This window comes from Pithys albifrons, chromosome 6 (genome assembly GCF_047495875.1).
Source record: "Pithys albifrons albifrons isolate INPA30051 chromosome 6, PitAlb_v1, whole genome shotgun sequence".
NCBI lineage: Eukaryota > Metazoa > Chordata > Aves > Passeriformes > Thamnophilidae > Pithys > Pithys albifrons.
In genome coordinates, this window is record NC_092463.1 from 7,261,168 (window position 1) to 7,284,694 (window position 23,527).

General features: G+C 44.4%; 1 protein-coding gene and 1 long non-coding RNA gene across 7 annotated transcripts in view; one reads left to right on the forward strand and one right to left on the reverse strand.

Moving 5' to 3' along the window:
- Positions 1-9,264, forward strand: part of LOC139672787 (uncharacterized) — a 32,284-nt gene extending 23,020 nt beyond the window's left edge. Inside the window, exon 3 of the long non-coding RNA XR_011697980.1 lies at positions 5,473-9,264. This is a non-coding gene — a long non-coding RNA (uncharacterized lncRNA). The remainder of the gene's footprint in view (positions 1-5,472) is intronic.
- On the reverse strand, positions 3,281-23,527 carry WDR89 (WD repeat domain 89). 6 transcript variants are annotated; one of them, XM_071557338.1, is made up of 3 exons: positions 23,468-23,527; positions 15,744-15,840; positions 3,281-7,575 (listed from the first exon to the last, which is right to left on the reverse strand). In XM_071557338.1, the coding sequence occupies exon 3, from the start codon at positions 7,542-7,544 to the stop codon at positions 6,378-6,380; it is 1,167 nt and encodes a 388-aa protein (XP_071413439.1). In that variant the 5' UTR covers positions 7,545-7,575; positions 15,744-15,840; positions 23,468-23,527; the 3' UTR covers positions 3,281-6,377. The 6 variants fall into 6 exon arrangements, with proteins under 6 accessions (XP_071413439.1, XP_071413442.1, XP_071413440.1 ...); XM_071557341.1 differs by lacking the exon at positions 15,744-15,840 and adding an exon at positions 21,367-21,433 and having other exon boundaries at positions 23,468-23,506; XM_071557339.1 differs by lacking the exon at positions 23,468-23,527 and adding an exon at positions 23,319-23,438.

Below are 23,527 nucleotides of genomic sequence, written 5' to 3' on the forward strand. Positions count from 1 at the left end.
AGCACTGTGTCTTCATTAGCAAAAACAAATTGTTTTATAAAATGGTATTTTTTCCTAATAAACATTAGACTGTCCAGTACTGGCTTCAACTAGACTTTGATTTTTGGGGTGTGAAGCACAAACACCACCCGACTTGCTCCAAGGAACATCCATCCCCCTATTTCTGCTGATCCCTCATGCATCAGTCCTTGAGACAGTTCACCAAGGTCATGGTTACAGTGAAGTCTTGAGCCTTCCTTCTTCAAATGATCCCCAAATTACTGTGAGAAAACACTGCACTCTGCATTCTCCAGATGGCTGAGTAAAAACCTGTTAGAGCAATGTTTGAGACCTCCATCAGTAAGGGTTGGAAAGTTCCCACCAGCACAGTGTACCAGCCCCACTTTTCCACAACATGGTGATCAGCTCACACACCATCTATCACCCTCCACAGTGCACTGGTGGGTACTGAAGCTTTGCAGTGCTGGCAGATACCCCAAAAAACATCTTAAATTGTTCCAACAGAGATTCAAACACAGGAACAGCTTTCAGAGGCATGAGCAGCTGGGCAATGGCTGCCAGAGCATCCACAGACCCAGAACATCCAGACCAGGGTCTGCACTTCTTCATCCCTTGTGTTTGATGTGATTAGCAGGGAAAAAAAAGCACATAATTAATTTTTGTTCCTAAGATAAGAGACATGAAACTCTGAATGCAAACTTTATATCCAGCAGCAAAGTTTTTGGCAGCAATAATTACAGTTTAAAGTAGTGTTACAGACACTTTATCAGTTCACCTTTCTGCCTTCATTCTTCATATATCCAACAAACTGAAGTAAAACACATAAATCAGAACCACTGTGTTTGGTTTATGGACATTCATCCCAGAAGTCACAGTAAAAGTTAAGGGAGTCACTTCCAGCTATTTGACCTGCTCTATGTGTAGTATTTTTTAATCTGGACCTGAAGCAGTGAGGGTTGGCATACATTGTTCTCACAGACACTCAACTCTGTCAGTAATAAAGACTTGCATTATTAAAAACATCCAGAAAAGTGGACTCTGTTTTTGTGCTTCAGCTTTAGTCCAATATACTCACCAGATCAGTAATATCAAATATGTCACCTGGGATGCAACAGTCCTTTGGTGATCTGCTGTGTATTTTGTGGACCTTCTTTTTTGCCCACTTTTAGTAGACTTCTCCAAATGATCATTTTAAATTAGTGCTGAGAACTCTCCTGAGCTCCTCCCAGCATTTCTCACTGCCAGTTCTGAATTCCTGTGGCAACAGGCTGCTAAAGCTCCACCTTTATGGGACTGGAGCAGTCATAGGACAAAGGGCAGAGGGTCACAGATGTCACAAAGCTAATTTATTAATCCACAGGTCACACATAAAAAAGGCACTTCAATCTACAAGTTACTCTCTGTATAACAGTTCCCTCCCTGGTCAGTTCTCATAGGTCCACTGCTGTGTCCATGGGCTCCACCACAGTTTCTAATTGGATATCACACACTTGCCACATGCAGGTTTATTTTAATGAGAAATTATCAAAACACATCCCATTCTCACAGCCTGCTTTCTTCTCAGCTTCTCTCTTATCTCCTGTTGTTCCAGCTATGCCACCAGTTTTTCTCACAGTTCATTCCCATCTCTTGCTGCTACAACTGTTCAGGGAGACCATATTTTGTCCAGATCAAAGCCACTTGCAGTCTCGATCCCCACAGAGCACCATCAAACCTTTAGTCAGAGCATGAGAAAGACTGAAACTGATATTGAATATGTAATCTATTCCCATAAAAATACTGGTGCCAAGATTGCGAGAGGAGTATATGGAATAATATTTTCTGACATTCTATTTCTAAAAATGTAGATAACTTTGAAAATACAGATTTCAAAGTATGTAAAGGCATGAGGAGAAGACTGGAAGAAAGACATGTTGAAATCCCAGCAGGACAGAGCACCATGACAGCACCTTGAGGCCATGCAGGCAGTGGGGAAACTGAAGAGAACCCACCTTCAACCAGCCAACATACCTGTGCCCGGTTACAAAATGACAGAAAAAGGAAACATAATCCAAGAAGTTACCCTTGGAACTGTTGATAGGTTCTCTGCCAATAGCTCTGATAAGGAACCAAGGAAGAGGGTGGTGTATAACCGCCTAACAAATAGCAGCAATTCACATTGCTGCCTTTAGCTCTCATCTACACACTCACTCCTGCCTTCCTTTTTTTCTGTGGCACTTGGAATCCCCAAATCCATCGGTTCCTGCAGGGCAGAGGAAGCAGCACTGGCTCAACCAGTGGCTCTCCTCACTGCTCACAGAAGTTAAGAACACCCAGCCCCTGCAGTGAGCACCTTCTGCTCTCTCACACGCTTCACTGCCAAATTGTTCATCTCACAGAAAACAGGAACTGGCTGTTCTGTTTAAAGGGTGTTTATGTCTTGTATAATTTATGTGAGGTCCCATCCTGCTTACATCGAGCTCATGTATTACAAAAGGTAGAGGGTCCAACTCCTTGCTGAGGAGCTTCCCTGGACAGATACCCTGTCAGAGGGTCAGCAGGAACCAACCTCCTTTTCTTCTTCTCTCCCTCTGCCTCCCACCCTCCGTTTGGTGTGATGAGAAGTGCAGATCCAGCAGCCCATGCACAGAGCAGAAGAGCTCCCAGGGGGAAGGGAAAGGATTCATTCCCCTCCAGAGGAGCAGATACCATGACATATCTCACTACCCCCCCAAAAAAGACAAGCCATTTGAAGACCATTTTGAAGGGGTGAATTCCAAATTAATCATGGCAAATGCAAATGAGCTTTAGGAGGTAGGTTAAAGTGTCAGTTCCTTCAGGTGCACAAAAGCTTTGCTGATTAATTTCACTGCAATTAATGGCTGAGCCCATGGCTGGGCTCCATCCTGACAGAAAGGTCAGACATTCAAGGCTGGGTGTAAAGAGGCTCTTTTCAGTGACAGGACCAGGGGCAACGGGCAGAAACTAATGGACCAGAAGTTCCATCTGCCTATGAGGAAAAATTCCTTTACTCTAAGGGTGGCAAAGCACTGGAACACACTGCCCAGAGCAGCCGTGGAGTATCTCCATGGAGTATCTCCTTCCCTGGAGATATTCAAACCCTGCTCAAGCAGGGGGTTGGCCCAGATGATCTCCAGAGGTCCCTTCCAAACCCAGCCAGGCTGTGATCCTGTGAAACACAAGATGCAGCCACAGGAGTGTGGAGGTGCTGAGTCAGCACTTCCCATGACAAAATGCATTGCTTCATGCAACACTCTGACCTACAGAGCCACATCAGAGCACTGGCCAAGAGAAAGTTGTCACTCAAAACACAGCATAAAGCCTGCACTTCATGCCTTTAAAATGTTTTACTGTACCAGCATCTTGGAGAAGGAATATTTTAATGCAGATATGCAGTTTGAATTCATAGCACATGTGCCACACACAACTTGTCCATGAAATATCTTATGACTGACAACTGGCTACGTACATTTCACCTAGAAATGAATTCACACCTTTAGATTTGTCAAATAATTTCCAGCATAACCCCAAAGTGTGGGTAGAATCCTACACTCTCGTAATTCCCAACACACCAACTATGGGATGCTCTCCTGATATGCCATTTACTTGAACAACAGTGATTGTGAGTGTCCAAGCACTGGATTTCAAATACAAAGTAATGAAGAGTAAATTTAGGAATGTGCCAAATGCAAGTTTATTTTCATGTGTACACAGCCAGACAATCTCCTGCTGCTCAGACATACCCTACAACGGGTTTACTGTCAGCTCTGAATGAATATGGACACTGTTTTCTGCATTTAAGAGGTCTATCCAGATTTTTACTTCTTGTTTACTAGAAAAAATCTGATCCTGCTTCCCCTGGGGTCAAACAATTCACACAGTGATGATTTCCGAACGCTACTTGCACATAAGTTTCAATTACATAAGTTTTGTAAAGGTCAGACCTGGAGTCCTGCAAGGCCTTTGACACAGTCCCTCATGTTACTTTTCTCTGAATTGGAGAGATATGGATTTCATGGATGGACTGTTCAATGGATGAGGAATTGGTTGGATTGGCACATCCAGAGGGGTCAATAGCTCAATGTCCAGAGGTCAGTGAGGTCTCTCAGGGGTCTGTACTGGGACTGATACTGTTTAATAACTTCAAGAATGACACAGTGGGATTGAGGGCACCCACCCAGCTGAGTGATGCAGTTGACACTACTGGAGGATGGGATGCCATCCAGAGGGACCTGGACAGGCTCAAGAAATGGGCTCATGGCAATCTCATGACCTTCAGCAAGGCCAAGTGCAAGGTGCTGCACCATTCTGTGATTTTAAGCCTTTTAACAACGTTGAAGCAGATTCACAGCCACTGAAATAATAAGAGATTAAATACAGTCAGACAAGTTAACCTGCCTAATTTCGAGTCTATTCTGATTTATGTGATCACACACGGATTCTGCCTGTGCTCTGCAGTCTATGAAACAGTGTTTGCAGCTCACAGAACCAAACAATGCTAATTCCTTGTTGGTTTCCAACTATGTTTCTTTTATGGGCATTAACCTGAAATTAAGTCAACACAAAAGATAAACAACAAAATCGAGGACTTTCAGAGGCAACACAAGTCTGAGTCTCATGACAGCTGCTGTGCTTTTGCAGAATTTCAAGATAGACACATTTTTCCCTTCTGTTGCTATTTCCATAATGCACATAAAAGGGGGAAATCAGCTTCTCAGGGAAAATCACAGCTTTAACTGTGACTGAGAGAGAACAAATCGATACCCACCTAATCCAGACAAGGTAACAGGTAGAGGTTGCACACTGCAAACTCTTCAGTACCAGAACTCCCATTTCTGCTGCTTTAATTCAGAGACAGCTGGCAGAGCACACCAGAATTTCACTAAACAGACACTTGAAAGCAAGTGGAGGCAACCACAGATTCCCTCTCTGTGCATTGCTCTCTGTGAACACAAACCTGTCTCCAAGAAATCAAGCGTCAAACAGTCCAATGGCTTTACTCCACTGACTGTGCCAAGATACCAGGAAAAGAGTGGATAAACATCTAAAAAGCAAGTTGTATATTGTACCTGCAATGAAACAGGTCTCAGAACCATCCTTTAGTTCCCTGCCCCCATCTTGGCAGTGAACCAGTCCAGGCCTGTGGGGGCAGAGCAGCGAAGCAGAGGGGTCTGAAGCTTTTGGTCCACTCAGTCACAGAACTGAGTCCCATTGGCATAACCAGTGACAGAGTAAATTCTGAGAGGGCACAAGATCCAAGTGCATTGTAGTCCTGAGACTTGCTGCCCACCTTGTCTCAAAATAGCACAATTTGAAAAGCATTTGAAAAGATGTGGATGTTGGGGGTAACTTGAATTTACAAAAGGAATAATTTTAAAAATTTTAGAAAAATGCGATTTTTAAACTGAAGCTGCACTTTTAAATAACCAGCAGTAACAAAAACAAGTGAATCATCTTAATTATCACCAACAGGCAAACCCAGAACAACAATGGATTCACAGTTGTGGCTAAAGGACATTAACAGTTTGTGAAATATTGTGTGGAAACCCGACACTTGTGGTTGAAAAGGCTTCACTTCCAGAGATGCTTAAGGCCTCTTCAGCACAGCTGTAACCACACACCAGTGGCATCTTCTGTTCCTCAGAAACCATTTCGGAACTCCAGGACAACATTCCCACTTAGCATGTGATAACAGCTGATTTCAAAAGTCAGGATTTGGGATTTAAGCACCACTGGTATAATAACATCTATCAATTCTTTAATTCACCAAAGATCTCTCCAGTCTTCCAGGAGCACTCACCATGAGAGAATGAAGCTGTTTACAAGATTCTTGGGTATTTTTAGGCAGAAAATATGCCCTAAATAATGCCAGTTTAACAATTAACACATACAAATTAGTTGCTTGGAATCACGTGCTCCTCTTTGGTTGAATACCTTCATATCTGCTATGAAAAATATGGCTCTTTTAACTGCTTCTTTATGAGCTTGTTCTATACCAGTGATGTGGCAGTGCAAAACTACTTATTTTCTGTTTCATCAATAAGTAATTCCTTCAAGCATTAAGATGTGACATAAAATCTTTTACTAAATCGAGCAATTTCATTAAGTTTTCTGTAAAGAAAGCAAAACACAGCATGAAATACAACAGCTTTAAAAGTGTGCCAGGGAATTTCATTGGGAAGGTAACAAACTATGCCAGCCACAGGCCCATATTACACATTTAAAACATTGTCTGAGACATTAAATAACCACAGAAACAGTTTTATATAACATGATTTAACATATGTTTTTCAAGAACTCAAGAAAAAACATTTACTCTTTTCTGATTAATATTAGCAACTTTAAAAAAATTAGCAGAGATTCCCACTTCCAGCATTTTACTTTTTCCTGCTTTTGAGGGAGCTGTTGTGAACTCTTACTCTCTTCTGCACAGAAGAAGCAATCTTCAGAGATGCCTTCTTTGTGAGGGACCTTTCCACAGCTCCAGGTTTCCATAGCAACAGCTGAGCATCCTCTCCACCCGTCAGCAGAGACTCATCCGCCAGGTTCCAGCAGAAGGAGCGAACGGTGGCAGAGTGGCCCCCACAAAGGGTCCCCACCAGGCTCAGGCCGTCGGTGCCACAGCTGATCAGGTGGATGTTTCCTGTGGAGGTTCCCCCAATAAGGAAGAGTTTCTCTGCCTTCTCATGGTACAAGCCACCCACCAGGTAATGCAGGCTGTGGTTTTCAGCACAGACCGACTCTCTGACATCCAGGACACGCAACAGTGTTATTGGTTCATCGGTGTCCAGCTGAGCCATGTCCCACCAAGAGAATCCCTCATCGTGGGTCAGGCAGTAGACCTGTTTATAATCTTTCCCAGACCAGCCAATAAAACTCACTGATGAATCTGAATTGCAGGTTGATATCAGAGCATCATCTTCATTATCCTTGTTAATGTCGAACACATTGACCAACCCATCGGTTGACCCAGAAACTACCAAATTGGGTTCAATGGGATGGAAACAGATCTTAGTGATATCATCGTTGTGACTTTCAGAATAGACTCCCAAGGGTTCCTTAGCTGAGCTGGCACAGTCTGTAATGCCTCTTGCATCCCAAAACACCAGAAACGTGTCCTCTTCAACCTTCTCTGTTCCGGCACAAACGATGAGATCACTGCAGCCGATATCAAAACTGATGAAAACGTTGGAAGGATACCCACTGAACACCTGCACAGGTTTCTGCGTGGCCAAACGAACGTCCCAGCACTTCACTGTGCCGTCACTGCACGCGGAGAACACGGCGCTGTCACACGTGTGTGCAAACCTGACCCCGGTGAGCGCTGCGGGGTGGCTGCTGAACTCCCGCAGCAAGCGCAGTGTCTCCCTGTCATACACCCTGATGGACTGGTTGGAACAGGAAACCGCCACAGAGCGACCGTCCCCAGCCTGAGCAGCCCTGGAGAGGTCCATGTCCAGCAGGTAAGCGGGTTCCTCGCCCGCAGAGCGCCTGGCTATGCGCAGCCTCGCAAGCTGCTCCTCAACCTTCTCCACTGCAGTCATCCCAAAGGCTGCTCCCAACCCTGGCAGAGACCTGGAATAAATAAAACCCAAGGGGAGTTTTAATTACAGCATTCTTAATTAGTGTTAGTTTTAAAAATATGTATGAAAAAGCATCTTGTGTAGAAGTGATGCATGAAGCCAAAATTCAGTTCTCCTGATGTCCTGCCCACCACACCTCCATTCACAGGAACAGAGAACAGGAAAGGGCTCCCTGAGTTGAGTTCAGCCTCTCGTGGCTGTAAGCACTATACCAGATAATCCCCTTAACAGATTAAACAGCCTAGCTGTGAATCCTGGGAGAGTCACTTAGCTAAATTTGCCTTATTATTTTTGTAAAGTAACGTGATGTTCTCCACAACTGGGAACAAAATGAAGTCATCACCACTACCTGAAGAGAACTAAGTTTTGTTCTAGGAAGCCACAAATAGCTGCATCAGTGCAACTGTAAGAGAGTTCTCAAGTGAACTTGTGTGCTGAGGGACGTGCACAGGGCAGGCAGAGAACGAGACCAAAATTACAGAGAGCCACAGCCTGAAATGGGCAGATGAGATAATTTTACAAGTCTTTAGGTGCCCAATGACGCACAGAAACACCTGTCAGCACATCATGGACCACCTAAACAGGCTCTGTGACATCAGCAGAATTCATGGCAGCAGTTAAGGATCTTTGTCTCTTTCATCAATTCTCCCAAGAACCTCGATGTTTTCTGAGCCCTCTACAAAACCACACAACACTGGCTTTTTAGTGCAACTGATAAAAATCTTCCTTTCAGAGGCAATTCTTCTGGCACTGCTGAACCCTCCTAGAAACCCAAACTATTTCAGTCATGTACACAAGTGCAACCTTTATCAAACAAAACTGAAATTAAACAATATTCTCTTGATCCTCTCACACATATATTCACTTCTTAAATATGCCCTAAAATAAAAGGAGGAAAAAAATACTCCTCATTTCTGTAGCACAAAGAAAAATTCAATTCTGTAATTTCATTGAAGGCTTCCATCAATTCAGAGTCAGAAAAAGCACTGAAACATTTAAATTTTAAAGAGATATTCACTACCATGAACAATAGATGGTATTAGTGATTTCACAAACTACAACCATTTTTGTGTAGGTGGGGTATGCCAAGCACAGCCATCCACATGAGTGACTTCTGTTAAAAGCACAGGTTCAACCAGACCACTCTTCTGTGTTCATAAAAGATCAAAACTCAAACATTGAAGAAGTCATAGAACGTTCTAAGGGGTCAACACTCCAGTGACTTCTCACTGGGACCAATCTTTCCTTAAGGATTAGGCCAGAAGCCAATCCCAGTTACCACAGGCATGAAATAACCCTTTTGGAAAAAAATCCAAACAGAAATGGAGTAAAAATCAGGCAGAACCAGAATGCAAGAAAATACTCTCATGCCTTCCCAGCTCTCCTATCATCAATTTTTCTGCAAAATCTTCAGGCTGGAGTTTTAGGGGTAGAATGTGCACGTTTCCATGTATTACTTGTTTTAGTGGTAATTATTTTAATTGTCCATGAGAGACTAAAAGCAAAGGAAAAGTTGCTATGACAAAACTGTGTTGTGTTTTTTTTTTCCTTCTTGGTGTTGTTTGTGGTCTCAGGGCTTTGCTTTCCCCCTCCCCTTTGGTACACACAAATATTCCTGACACCATGTGATAAAGAAGCAAATTCTTAAGGAACAGCTTAAGTAGGCACACATAAAAACTTAATTCCCAAGTCACAAATAATCTCACTAAGCAATTTGCCTCAGTAATATCCTGACAATGAGGTCCCCAGGTTAATCTCCTACATCAAAGCAGCCTTTCAGGGCACATCTACAAGTCATTTTTGCCATAAAACACAGACATCCTGTGGAAACTCCTTTCCCCTCTGAAGAGCAGAAGTTCAGCGAGTTTTCTGGCATTACAACCTGCCCACAGAGCTTGCTCCTCACTCCCTGTTCTGGGTACATCCTCACATGAAACAACCTTTTACTACAACTCTTACACAAAGCCAACTGGTCTCAAATGCTGTTTGCTGCACTGCTTAAGCACAAAACCATTAAACTTCCATGCAAAGTAACAACACAAAATTAAGAAATAAAACATTTTCATGTTATTAATAAGGAAAACTTCTACTTCATCCAATTTACTGAAGAGTTGCAATGGAAGCTTCTATTTAAATACAGTTTCAAACACACAAACTTGAGAGTGGAGAAAGGAGTTGTTGCAAAACAGCTTTCCTGCAGAGCTATGGTAACTGAAAAAAAACCAACCAAGTTCTCTCTGTAAACTTTTTGTAAGAAAAATGTAGTTTTCCAAGCTGACCTGAATTGTAAGCTCTAAATATTCAGGCTTTTTCTACTCAAAAGGCCAAGTAAACTCAAACAGACATGTTCCTGACAAATGTCATCCATTTGGAAAGCGAGCTGCAGTTGTTTAAATATTACTGACTTTGATAGAGAGCATCATTCAATGAGCAGTTCCTGCAACACTTATGTCAGAGCTTTTACTGCTGGGGAGGGCGAGAGAACTCTGCAAGTACCGAGAAGTTCATTCAGATTTAATAATATTTTTCAAGATATAAAATTCAGCCAGGACAGATCTGATGGCTTCACCCTGAGTGACATCAGCACAGCTATTATGAAATACCAGAAAATGCTGTCCATGTCTTCAGACAGAAGTACAATTTCTATCATCAGGAAGGTGGAGGGTTCAGTTTTCAGTTCTGTTTCCACTGCAACAACTAAGAAGCCTTAAAACTGTGTTTGATAACAGCCAGGTTTCTGCTAAAAACTCAGTAAAATGTCTGCCCCAGTAAGAAAGTCTTCAGACTATTATGAAATTGTGATTGAAGGTTATATAAACAATTCATGCTCAAACTTCAGGGTGTAGCTGCCAGCCCTTCCTTTTCAGAAGGGGAAGTCACTGTTGTACTTTGATGGGAAAGTTTAAATGGCAGGAATAGGATCTGTGTTAAATTTATGAGACAAATAGGAAACAATGGTCTTCCAAACACAATAGAAGATAACCAAGCACTGGACTGCAGCCACCTACAAAGCACATGGTCCTCTGCAATGAAGCACTTTTAGTTTAGCACTCCTTGAGTTCAACAACAGAGTTATCTGTTTTGTTTCTGCCACAAAGAATCCTTTGGCAAAGTCAGTGTCTGTAACCTGACATGCTTTGGGTAGAGCACAACAGCCAGTGAGGAAAACTGCTCATGTTACTGTGACAAACTGACACAAACACTCTATAGGGCATGAACAACCTGCTCTTGGACTGCCCCAGTCTCAGAAGAAATCAGAGAGCACTGGCCAAAGGCTCTTTATTTCCCCACAATACCTCCAGCACTCAGAATGTGAGGGAGGTATTTCAAAGAATCATAGAATGGATTGAGTTGGAAAAGACCTCCGAGATCATCAAGTCCAACCCTTGGTCCAACTCCAGTCCCTTTACCAGATCATGGCACTCAGGGCCACGGCCAATCTCACTTTAGAAACCTCCAGGGATGGGGAATCCACCCCCTCTCTGGGCAGCCCCTTAGATTCCTTGCTTTGTCCAGCTCACAGTGGCCCACAGTGTGGATCTGTAATCTCAACACTGACAAATCCAAGTGTGAAGATGCCAGGAAACCACAACCACTTGGATGACACATGAGTGAGCACCTGGCTGAAGGTGTCTGGGTATGGCCAGTCACTGGTGTTTGAAACAGGTGATCACCCATCCTTACCACCATTCCTGATATGGAACAGCTGCATCTTTCAGTTGCCTCCACACCTGCAGTCCTGGAGCAAGACAAAGCCACCTCTTAAAAATTAAACCTGAAACCTCTGTGTTATTGTATCTAGTCCTCTGGAACTGCACTCACATGCTCTGTTCTGTGATTAACTTCACAGTTATTTGGAAGCCCTGCACATCTCCGGGATATCACAACTACCAGAAACAAAAAGCTTTTTGAAGGACTCAAAACTCATAACATCTTGGGAACTCAGAATAAATACAGCTCTCTGAAATAACCTCAAATATTTTGACCTCCAGGGCATCCTATAAGGCTCCTTTAAAAAAGAAGTGAGCTCGATGTTTAGAATACAAGGCATGAAGTGCAAGTGATGCCAAAGAGGCAGGACAGGATTTTCAGATGCCTTTGTCATGCGTTTCTCACTGGTGGAGCGTGGAAACAACCACACAGCCAGACTAGAAGCAAACAGTTGTACCAAAAGCAGCCCTTTCCAGTGATGGAGAAATGAAAAGCAAGCACCTATCTGTACAAATTAAACATTTAACACTGACCCAGCACACACTGCTGTGCTGTTTGTGCAGTCTCAGCTCAAGCCAACGGGATTGAGATTCTTCTTCTAATCCAGAAAGTTTTTCAAAAGATAAACCAGCAATTCATAAGTTATTTTCCTTCTCCTTCTAGTGGTGTGGAGAAGATGCTGCCAAATTGCAGTTCTCCTTTCCAAAAGGGAATGTTAGTTCAAAAACATACAGAAATACAAATTTACCTTTGAAGAATATCAAGAAAAATGTGAGAAATGGCACTTTCTCAAATATTTAAGCAGCAACATAAGAGTAACTTATGAGCAGGAGGGCAGAAACACGTGATAAAAATGAAAACAACCTGTAGTTTTGGCAATCTTCTCCACAGAGGTCAAATACCAAAAATAGCAAGGGATCTGACCAGCAGCAGATGAAATCTTGCACTGTTCTTTCCTACTATAAACAATACAAACAGACCCTCCCTTTATTTTCACAATTATTAAAAGTTCGAGAACAGCCCAAGAGCAGAGCTGGGGCTCTGGGCAGTGGGAAGGAGCTTGTGCATGCACACAGGACATGTGGTTTGCATTTCAGAGCAGAGCTGCCAAGGCAGGGCTGGCTCAGAACACACCAGCGCCTGCTCTGCCCAGAGCAGAGACCTCTCCCCGCTGGCACCACTGCCCAGCACAGGAGGGATCAGCAAACCATCCAAACACTGAGGGGAGGCACAGAGCACCCCCCAGGAATGCCTCATTCCTCCAGGATACTCTCCCAGAGCTGGTTTGGTTATTTTACCAAAGCAGAGAGAGAAGGGGTTTTTCCAGCATTCCCACAAAGCCTCTTTAAGGCAGAGAGAGGAGCATTTAGTCATCAGGCAGGAAGGGAATGAGATGAACGAGAGGCTATGCTGAAGTGCAGAGACAAGATGTAACTGCCAAGAGAATTATTTCATCCTCTCAAATCAGCTACATCTCCTTTCCAAATGTAAAGCACAGCAAGAAAGAAACTCCATGGAATCCTTCATTTGCAGCACAAAGAAAATTATATCAGGAGAGCAGAAAGGAGGAAAGAGATAAAACACTGCAGCAACAAAGCCTATGGGAAGATCCAAAACATTAGGCCTACCAAGCTACTTGTCTGCCATGAAATCCATTCCTACCCTCCCAGCAGTCCTGACCTCGGGAGTACAATCCCATTCAGCAGTGGAGAAGGAGCTGTAGGTGGGAGAGAGAGCCAAGGAAATGGCCTTAAACAACAGTATTGGTTGGGCAGTAAAATAAGAGTCAGAGGTAGGAGAGAACAAATGGAAGAAGCCCCAGGTGCCCAGTGCTTTGGGGTTCAATCATTAAAAAAAAATAAAAAAAGGAAATTACAACTTTTGTGAACTCGTCTTTTGGGGGCATAGGCAGCTGTTCATGTCAATACAGAAACAAAACCTCTTTTTCAGTACTATGCTGGACATCCACAGAGAACTCAAAAACAACTTTTGGATTTGAGCAGGCATGGTTTTGAATGCCTAAATCAAAAAAAAAGCATACATTAAGTATTTTTTTGTGTGTAAAGTTCTGTATTTCAACTAGAAAGATCTATCCTGATACTGCATCTTACCCTGGAAAATATGGGGAAGACAGGAGAGATTTAGAAAATTTAGACATGCCTTCAGGTCCAAATTGCAATAAATTAACATTCAGGTCTGAGGAATTGAAAGCTTATAAATATAAATTCTTCAACCAAAGAGATGGCAAAAACCTGTAAAATACTTAGATGGCAAATCATCAGAAAAAAAATCTAAGTATAGAACAATCCAATACACAAATGAAAAACTCAAATAAGCTTGAAGTACTATACAAAATTATAGAAGTGGTCAAATTACTAATTTTGGCTTTAAAATTAGGGCAAAATTATAAAAGCTGATGCTAAGATAGCTAAACTACCTTCTCTAGAACAACTGAGGCAACCCTTGACATAAAACACGGGAAACACAGTTTCCAAATACTCTAGGAAGTTGTGTCATCTTCCTTTTTCAGTCTTCTCTTTTCATCCAGTCCCATCTGGTGACACAGACCCACTAACAGAGGAGCCACAGGGGAAGCTCTGCCACTGAAATCTCACCCTGCCACAGCAGCTGGACCCAACCAGAGAACTTCCATGGAATGAGGAGGTTTCCTCACAGTGACCTCAGCAGGCAGAGGATGCTACTGCATCCAGGTGTGGATGAGGTGGTCATCCAATAAAGGAGTAATAAGAGGATAAGAGATGCTCTATTTTACTCTCATGGCTATTCTCAGATCAAGCCAACAGAAGCTGCAGCAGAAGCAATCCTATTTTATAAAGCCAGATCTAAAAGAGTACCAGGCAAAGGTTAAATTACAGAAAGAGATACTGTAATTGGGATATTTATATTCTATTTTTTTTTATAAAGAATATTGTGTTTATAAATGGTCTGTGAAAGCCAATCTGTGCCTAAATTGCACACTCAGCCTCTGAACAGGTAAACAACAAACGCTGCATCCTCAGTGGATTTCAGGACAGGAAAACTATCCCAGTGCTGGGTCCTGGCTTTTGCACTGAGCTGGGGGTCAAATATGAGGTTTGTGCCTTCTGCTCCTCCCTCTCCCCTCTCCTCCCAGGCACCAACAGGGCTCACCTGACCTGTACCCCACTCCAGCACAGTATCAACATACGGGGTGAGGCATCCAGATCACTCCCTAAGAGAACAGTAACCATCTACCAGGGAAACCATGGCCAGTCTTGTAACACTCTCCCTGTCTTCAAGACCCACCTCCTCCCGTGATGGCATCCAGGATATCTGTTAACACCCACACAAGCAAGGGGAGGTGGATGGTGTGTGCATCCATCTGCTCCAGATCTCCCTGTCCCAGTGCTGTACAAACTCCCAGTGCTCCCAACTCCAGGAGATGCCAGAGAGCTCCCAGCCCCAGAATACAGCACCTCTGTGTGCTGCTGTCTGCCTGGAATGGAACCACAGCCATCCAGCCAACACGCTGCAGAACTTGAAGGGAATCCAAGTCTCAGCCTTCTGCTTTTGTGCTTATCTCATCAGGCCACAGAGACAACAGAAAAGTCATTTCCTTTCTCTGGTGAGCACCTCCCACTGTACACATCACACTGACATTCATTTTTGTAAACACAAACATAGGAAAGAAGATACAGAACTAATCAGCCTCCCAAATAACATACAGACAACAACTGCTGCAAATGAAACACGCAGGGTCCAATGCTCTCCTGTGTGTAATATTAAGCATTTCTCCATTCACATTTCCACAAGACAGCCACGAGCAGCTCAGAGAAGGCTCAACACCTTTCTGTGAACTTTTCCTCACACGTCTCCTCACGTTACAACAGCACTTTCTTCTGTTAAAAGATCCTACAGCCTGCTCTCTGACTTGGCATCAGGATGGTCATCTCACAGAAAAGGAGGGCAGAAATAAAGCTATTTATCTGAGTGGGTTTGAACAAAAGCCTGGCCTACAAACAGATCCTAGTCCTGGCTGTGCCAGAACAGCTCACTGAGTAATTCCCAGCAAGGTGCAACATTCACTCTTCACTTTCTCAATCGGTAAACAAGGACAGTGTTTGCCCAACCCGCAATCCCTGTGCACACAAACATTGGGAAGTACAGTCAGCACTACTTCTGCACACAAACATTAGTAAGTACAATCAGCAGCAGAGTTTCAAAAGCAAAAGCCTTTTTCTGAACAGCTACACTGCAAAATAAAATGCAAAAGTCACCCCGACACTGCAATGCACCTGCAAATTCCACAGCCAGAAACTGCTCTGATGCCCTTTGAAATTTGGATTTACAGGAAAGGACTCCAAGAGTGATGATTTTCAGGGCCGTTTTAAGCTGAACAAAACCACCACATGAAATGGCAATCCCAATGATCCACCCTACAGAGAGAGGTGAAAGGAAAGAATTACTTACACAGCTGCGTGAATAATTTAGCGCCTCTGAAACAACACCATTTATTTCCTTCATTTAGACATTGCCACTTGCTACCAACATCCTCATAAAAAGAAACCTGGAAATAAGTAAGAAGATTCTTGTCAAATATTAAAAAATTGTGCTGAAATTTTTCCAAATAATTTGTTTCTACACCACAGGAAGCCTGGGAAATTTCAGCCTGAATTTAGCAGCAATCATAATAAAAAGATATAAAGAAACTTTGCTACAGTTGGAAAAACAGCTTCCACTACCACACACTGGTGCCAAAACACCTATAATGGCATAAAATGTTTTATTTACTGGAATACTTTAGAAATGCTTTCACAACAGCAATTCAGCTTAAGTACTCTTCATTACCACAGCTCATTCTTCAAAACACAAGGCTATTATGTTTTCAAGACTCTTTTCTTAAAAATCCACCCTTAAATCAGTTGCTGAGGAACAGGTAAGAAGAGATTCCCCTACACGTGCAGATTTGTATACAACACACACAGCATTTGTGTGCTTGGCAATTTCTAACACTACTCTGCCATCACTGCCCAAGCAATCTCAGAATCACAGAATGGATTGGGTTGGAAAAGACCTCCGAGATCATCAAGTCCAACCCTTGGTCCAACTCCAGTCCCTTTACCAGATCATGGCACTCAGTGCCACAGCCAAGCTCACCTTAAAAACCTCCAGGGATGGGGAATCCACCCCCTCTCTGGGCAGCCCATTCCAATGCCTGAGCACTCTCTCTGGTAAGAATTTGTTTCTGATATCCAACTTAAATTTGCCCTGTCAGAGCTTGAGCCTGTGCCCCCTTGTCCTATGGCTGAGTGCCTGGGAGAATTCCCTGCAGTTCCAGATGTATTTATTGCACAGGCACAAACACCTGTCAAGCCTAAGCAGGGGAAACAACTTCTCCACATTTTCCTCATTTGCCTCCCCAGAACACACAGATCACTAAGGCGTCTTTGCCAGTCCCATCCTGCAATATCCATTTTTCATATTTAGCTAATCCAGAACATCCCTACATTAAGGTAATTTGTCAGACCCTCTCCAGTTTCAAAGCAACAACAGAAACTGGAGATCCCTGTGTGCCCATGACAGTTCACAGACTATCAGTTTCCAAAACATGCTCTTTGTGCACAGTCTGACAGCTGCAGGCTCTGCTCCATCTTTATCATGCCCTAAGCTCAATTTTCAATGCTTTGTAGCAGACAAAGGGAAAAGATGTCACCTAAGTGACAACAGGAGGATGGAAGAGGCTGAAATAAAGGATTGCAGATCTATGTTGATTCTACCCTGTACAAGAGAATTTACTTTTGAGACTCCATAAAAGATGTTAAGGAATCAGGAATGTGCACACTGAACCCATGCAAGACACTCTGTTCAGCTCTTTGTTTTCAAGAGCCTTCAGACAGTGCTTACACTTGACCCCTACACAGCACTCCAGTGGCAGTTTCACCAAAGCCATAACAAATTAAAAAAAAAAAACACCAGCTTTCCTTTTTTGTAATGCCCAAGTGCACAGTGGTTTTTCACACTGCACTGGAAGTTCATGTTTGGCTGCTTTTCACTCTTAAACTGATTTAGGACTCAGTCATATAAAATAATTCATGAAAGGGAAGGACAGAGTGTGCAGGTATTGATACTCCAGGCTTTCTGATCAAGAGATCTTTCTCTATGCAGCAACACAACCCCTGCTGACAAATCACCAGATCATAACAAACCCAGCATGTTTCTGTTAGCACCCAGGAACCCCTAAGCCCTGTGGGAGAGATTTATTTTTTCTGAGATCCACAAACACCTTTCCAACATCTTCAGCAGCCTGTTGCCCCAAAATAAGACAAGGATAAAAAGCAAAGTCAAGAGCTTTATGCATTTTAATAGGCCTGCTCTCAGGCCATGTTTGTTCTCGATGCTTTTGTAAACTCATATTTCACAGGATCACAGCAGTCTCCAAACAGTGCTCTTTGCTGAGGCCAAACTCTTGATAACTAAGCCACACTCAAAGGCAGAGAGGGAAGGGTTAGATGATGCAGGTAATGGACTGTTTATTTTACAAGAAGGAGCTGGATGCTTTGCCTTGTGTAGCTTGGCAAAGACAGAGACTGAGAGGGGATACGATTACTATCTACAAATACATCAAAGGAATAAATGCTGAGGAGGGAGGGGAGCTAGTCAAGAACAATACTGGCATGAGAGTTTAAGAGTATAAACTGGCCATAAATAAAATATGGAGCAGAAATTATAAAGTTTATCTTACAAAATACTTTCCAGTTAGAACAGTAGGGGCAAAACCTTTCTTCATCTGCTTTTATAACCTCATCAGCCTGGCACCCACCACTGTCCTTGCACTGCAAGGAACACAAATAGGAAGGCAGACTGAGAAACAAGCAACTACGAGATAAGCTGGCTCGTTATTCCTTTCTGGAAGATACCACCAGGCAGACAATAGCAACACAACATTCCTTACTCCACAGTACAGGCAGTATTGATACCACAGTGAGAGGGCGTGTGTGTGTGCACAGAGAGAATCCAACCTCCTGCTAAGGAGGTCTCCTCTCTCCATGCCCCTGGAATTGTCGGGATAACAGCCCGAGGACTTGTGCGTGCCCTTCCCCAAGGCCAGACGTGTTCGCCAAGGGGGAAAATTCCACAAAGTTTGGGACACAGGAGCAGGAGGGACAGAGGCTGCTATTCCGCACTCGGCCACTGGATGTCGCCAGTGACCAACACCCAGAGTCGCGATTCGCCCGATTGAACATCAGCGCATTCACTCTTTTTATTGCATCTTTATGTTCCTCCACTATGATTAATCGCTTGCGATCAGCTAACTGTCTGCTTAGCAGAGTGGCATCCAAGGAAACAACAAATCCATCTGCAGCGCGAGGCGGAGGAAACACACGGAGCCTCCGCTCCTCCAACCTGACCATCAATGCACCATCACAGCCTTCACTGGGAACTGTCCGGCACCAAAAACTGCAGGGAAAACCCCAGCCAGGTTCAACTACACCTCAGCTCATTTCTGACCTGTCAAAGAGACTGAAAATATACACACACACTTTTTAAAAGTCTCATTTAGTGACTTTAGTTCTTCTTTCAATCTTTCAGACTTCAGGATAACACAGGCACTCAGCAATAGGACAAGGGCACGATGGGCTCAAGCTCTGCCAGGGGAAATTGAAGTTGGAGAGCAGAAAAAAATTCTTTCCAGAGAGAGGAATCAGGCATTGGAATGGGCTGCCCAGAGAGGGGGTGGATTCCCCATCCCTGGAGGTTTTAAAACTGAGATTGGCCATGGCACTGAGTGCCATGATCTGGTAAAGGGACTGGAGTTGGACCAAGCGTTGGACTTGATGATCTCAGAGGTCTTTTCCAACCCGATCCATTCTATGACTCTGTGATTCTATTGGCTTCCTGACACTACTTGTAAAATGTTTTGATTTTTGAAGACTCAAATGTCCTGTAAGACCCAGAAACAGGACAGAAAACACATCCTGTGCTGGGACCTTCAGAGCAGCCTAATGGAATTATTTGGTATTTGTGCTTCAATTTCAGCATGATTTTTTCAGCGCTATAGATTCGTTTAATCTCTTCTTTCAGCGAGCTGCTCACCTCCATCTCCTGCCTTGTTCCCACTAAAATATTTTGTTAAAACTTGCATCAATATATCAGCTAAGGCAAAAACACATCATAGAAACAATTAATCCTAACTACTGAAATTTAATCCGAAGGCAACATTTTAGCATCAGACACCCTTCACTCCCGGGCTAAAGCTTTATCTACCACAGAAACCACCCTGTCTATTCCATTTCCCAGTCCCTCTGCCTCTCATTTACTTTAGAAGCCAATAAACACTCTCTGGTCAGTCATGCCCACAAATTGCCTCCACATATATTTAACAGGCCAGCCCTAAATTAAATGGTGGAGAAAATAAGGGAAGAAAATGCACCAGCAAGAATTTACATAACCCTTGGGTTAAAGGCAAAGAGACAGCAGAGGAACATGAGAAGGGGAACACCTGAAAGAGAAGTGGGTGGTGGGTCAGGCTGAAGTCTAAAGGCATGTTTGAAGTTGAACTTCCTAACCCCAGATGGCTACAGGCAACACCCTCTTTTTCTGCCAGCCTTATGTCCTCCAGTATGTCCATTCCAGTTTGCATCTAAACTACTTTCAAGTCCCAAAGCACACTCAGCTCCAAAATCTGGCCTTGCCAAGTCTCCAAGCCACAAATCTCAACATTCTTTTTTTATGAACCCACTAACAGGCTTGCCATGACACAGGAGTAGCTGAAACACATAGAAAATGCCTTTTCACTCACCCAATAAAACCAAGTCCTAGATGTCTGCACAGACAACTTATTACCAACATGTCCAATCAGCATGGTATTGATATCTTTCTGCTTTGCCTTTTTTTTTCCCCTTTTCCCCCAGAAAAGCTCAGAAATCCCATTATTTGTATAGTTGCAGTAAAAGCACAACAAAGCTGCAGAACCCAGCCAGGAAGTGCTGCCAGCACAGAACAACCATCTGGTGTCACAGGATACCTCACGCAGAGCCAGGTGCAGACCAGACCCTTGGGCTGCTCAGCAAAGGACTCTTGTCCCTAGTGCTGATGAAACAGAAAAAGCATTTTAAGGGGAAAAAAAAAAGGCTGGGAGAATTGGGAAGGTTCAGTCTAGAGAAGAGACAGCTTTAGGGTGATCTAATTGTGGCCTTCCAGGGAGCCTACAGGAAACATAGAGAGGGACTGGAGTAACAGGACAAGGGGGAATGGCTTCAAACTGGCAGAGGGCAGGGTTAGATTAGATCTTTGGAAGAAATTCTTGACTGTGAGGGTGGTCAGACACTGGAACAGATTGCCCAGAAAAGCTGTGGATGCTCCATCCCTGCAAGTGTCCAAGGCTGGATAACAGTCTAGTGGAAGGTGTCCCTGCCCATGGCAGGGGTTTGGAATTGGGTGATATTCAAGGTCCCTTTCAACTAAGGCTATTCTATGACTCTATGATCTTATATTTAAAACATTTTTAAAACTACCTCTTATCACTTATGTGAATATATATATATATATATATATAAATATATATTTATAAAATTATTTCCAAAAAATCTGAGAACACACAAGAAACAGCCAGGCCAGGTCATGTCAATGTATGCACAGGAGTTCTGGGCCCACCTTCCCTACAGGGCTGTTCCTTAACCCCCATGAAAAGATATTTGGAGGAAAACACAAACTGCTACCACAGCCTTTAACTCCAAACAAACAGAAATCAACTTGCAAACTTCAAGCAGGCATGATGTGAAATTAGCACCCAGAAATCACGGGATACACACAAACACAAAACCTTCCCAGTTACTCTGACGACAGTGACAATCACCTGACAGGAGCTGCTCTGCACACAAACTCCACTGTATCCAACTATTCTCCCAAAGAGGAAAACCATTTAAAATACATGATTCTGAGAACAAGGTTTTTACAGACCCAAGAAACAGCATACTAAGAAAAGGCTTGTGTTTCTGTGTCCTTCTGAACATACAATACATTTCTAAGGAAAATTAACTTGGAATTATAGGATTGCAACCAACACAAATCAGTAACATAACACAGAACTCACAATTCCACTCCTCATATCTTGTAGGAAAAAATTAATTGATTCTCCAACACAGCATATGTTGAAATACCTGTTGGTTATATACAAAATAATTTAAGGACATGTGTATGACAACTTTTGAAGTTAAATTATTTTTTAATTTGAAACCATAACAAAATTACTTTCAGGTTTTTTTTCCAGGGGCACAAAACAATCAAATAAAAAAACACAATCAATTTTTATTTATTTTTCTGACCTTTTCCAGACTTGTTTGTATTACAGTGTTACTATTATTAATAAAGGATATGCATCTTCACCATAGGTGAGATCAGCTGGTACTTATTTCATACTGATAACTTCTAAATACATGTTTTGTTTGTAGAAACAAAGCAGAAATAGAATTATTATGGTAGGAAAAGACCTTATGATCCATTAACAGCACTGCCAAGTCCATGTCTCCAAGACTCCACCACTTCCCTGGGCAGCCTCTTCCAATGCTTCACACTCTCTTAGTAAACAAATTGTTCCAAATATCCAATCCAAACCTCACATGGTGCAACCTGAGACCATTTTTCTCCTCCTGTCACTTGTCACCTGGGAGAAGAGCCTGACCCCAGCCTGGCTACACCCTCCTGTCAGGGAGCTGTAGAGGGATAAGGTCACCCCTGAGCCTCCCGTTCTCCAGGCTGAGTATCCTCACCTGCTCCTCATCAGACTTATCTGCCCATCCAGTTCTGACAGCCCCTAATTCTCCATCTGGCACCTGTGGTGCCTGTGAAATCAGCAATATCCTGACCCAACTCCCATGCCGGGATCAATCCCAGCGTGTTCTGTCACACACACAGCACCAGAGCTGCTGAAGTAAGGGGGACCAAGGCAGTGTCACCTCCATCCCTGCCCAGAGTGCCCTCCCCAGGTGTTGCTGAGTAACAGGACAAAGTCCAGTGTCCGGCAAACACCTGCTCAGGGACAGGCACAGCCCTCCCACAGGGACAGGAATGCTCCAGGACAGGGACAGGGATGCTCCAGGACAGGGATGCTCCAGGACAGGGACAGGGATGCCCCAGGACAGGGACAGGGATGCTCCAGGACAGACAGGGACGCTCCAGGACAGGGACACAGATGCTCCAGGACAGGGACACAGATGCTCCAGGACAGGGAGAGGGATGCCCCAGGACAGGGAGAGGGATGCCCCAGGACAGGGAGAGGGATGCCCCAGGACAGGGATGCTCCAGGACAGGGACAGGGATGCTCCAGGACAGGGACAGGGATGCTCCAGGACAGGGACAGGGATGCTCCAGGACAGGGACAGGGATGCTCCAGGACAGGGATGCTCCAGTTCAGGGACAGGGATGCCCCAGGACAGGGATGCTCCAGTTCAGGGACAGGGATGCCCCAGGACAGGGACAGGGATGCCCCAGGACAGGGACAGGGATGCCCCAGGACAGGGACAGGGACAGGGATGCCCCAGGACAGGGACAGGGATGCTCCAGGACAGACAGGGATGCTCCAGGACAGGGACAGGGATGCTCCAGGACAGGGACAGGGATGCTCCAGGACAGGGCCGGTAGTACACCCGGAGGGGCCCAACACGATGTCCTTATCCCGGTCCCTCCCAGCCCTTCCGGGGATCCTTGTCCCGGGATCCTTGTCCACCCTCTCCCAATGATCCTTACGCGAGGTCCCTGTCCCTGCTCCCCACCAGGGATCCTTGGCCCGGCCCCACAGTGTTCCTTATCCGGGATCCGTATCCCTCCCTCCAGAGTCCCTGCCCCGGTGTCCCGTACCCGATATCCCTTTCCCGGTGTTCCCGGAGTTCCTTACCCGCTATCCCTATCCCGGCCGTTCCAGAGGGTCCCTGTGCCGGTGCACCCGGAGTTCCGCACCCGGTATCCCTATCTCGGCCACCCCAGAGGGTCCCTGTCTCGGTGTCTCGTACCCGGTATCCCTGTCCCGGTTTTCCCGGAGTTCCTTACCCGCTATCCCTCTCCCGGTTCCAGAGGGTCCCTGTGCCGGTGCACCCGGAGTTCCGCACCCGGTATCCCTATCTCGGCCACCCCAGAGGGTCCCTGTCTCGGTGTCCCGTACCCGGTATCCCTGTCCCGGTTTTCCCGGAGTTGCTTACCCGCTATCCCTCTCCCGGTTCCAGAGGGTCCCTGTCCCGCTCTCCCAAACCCGCCGCTGC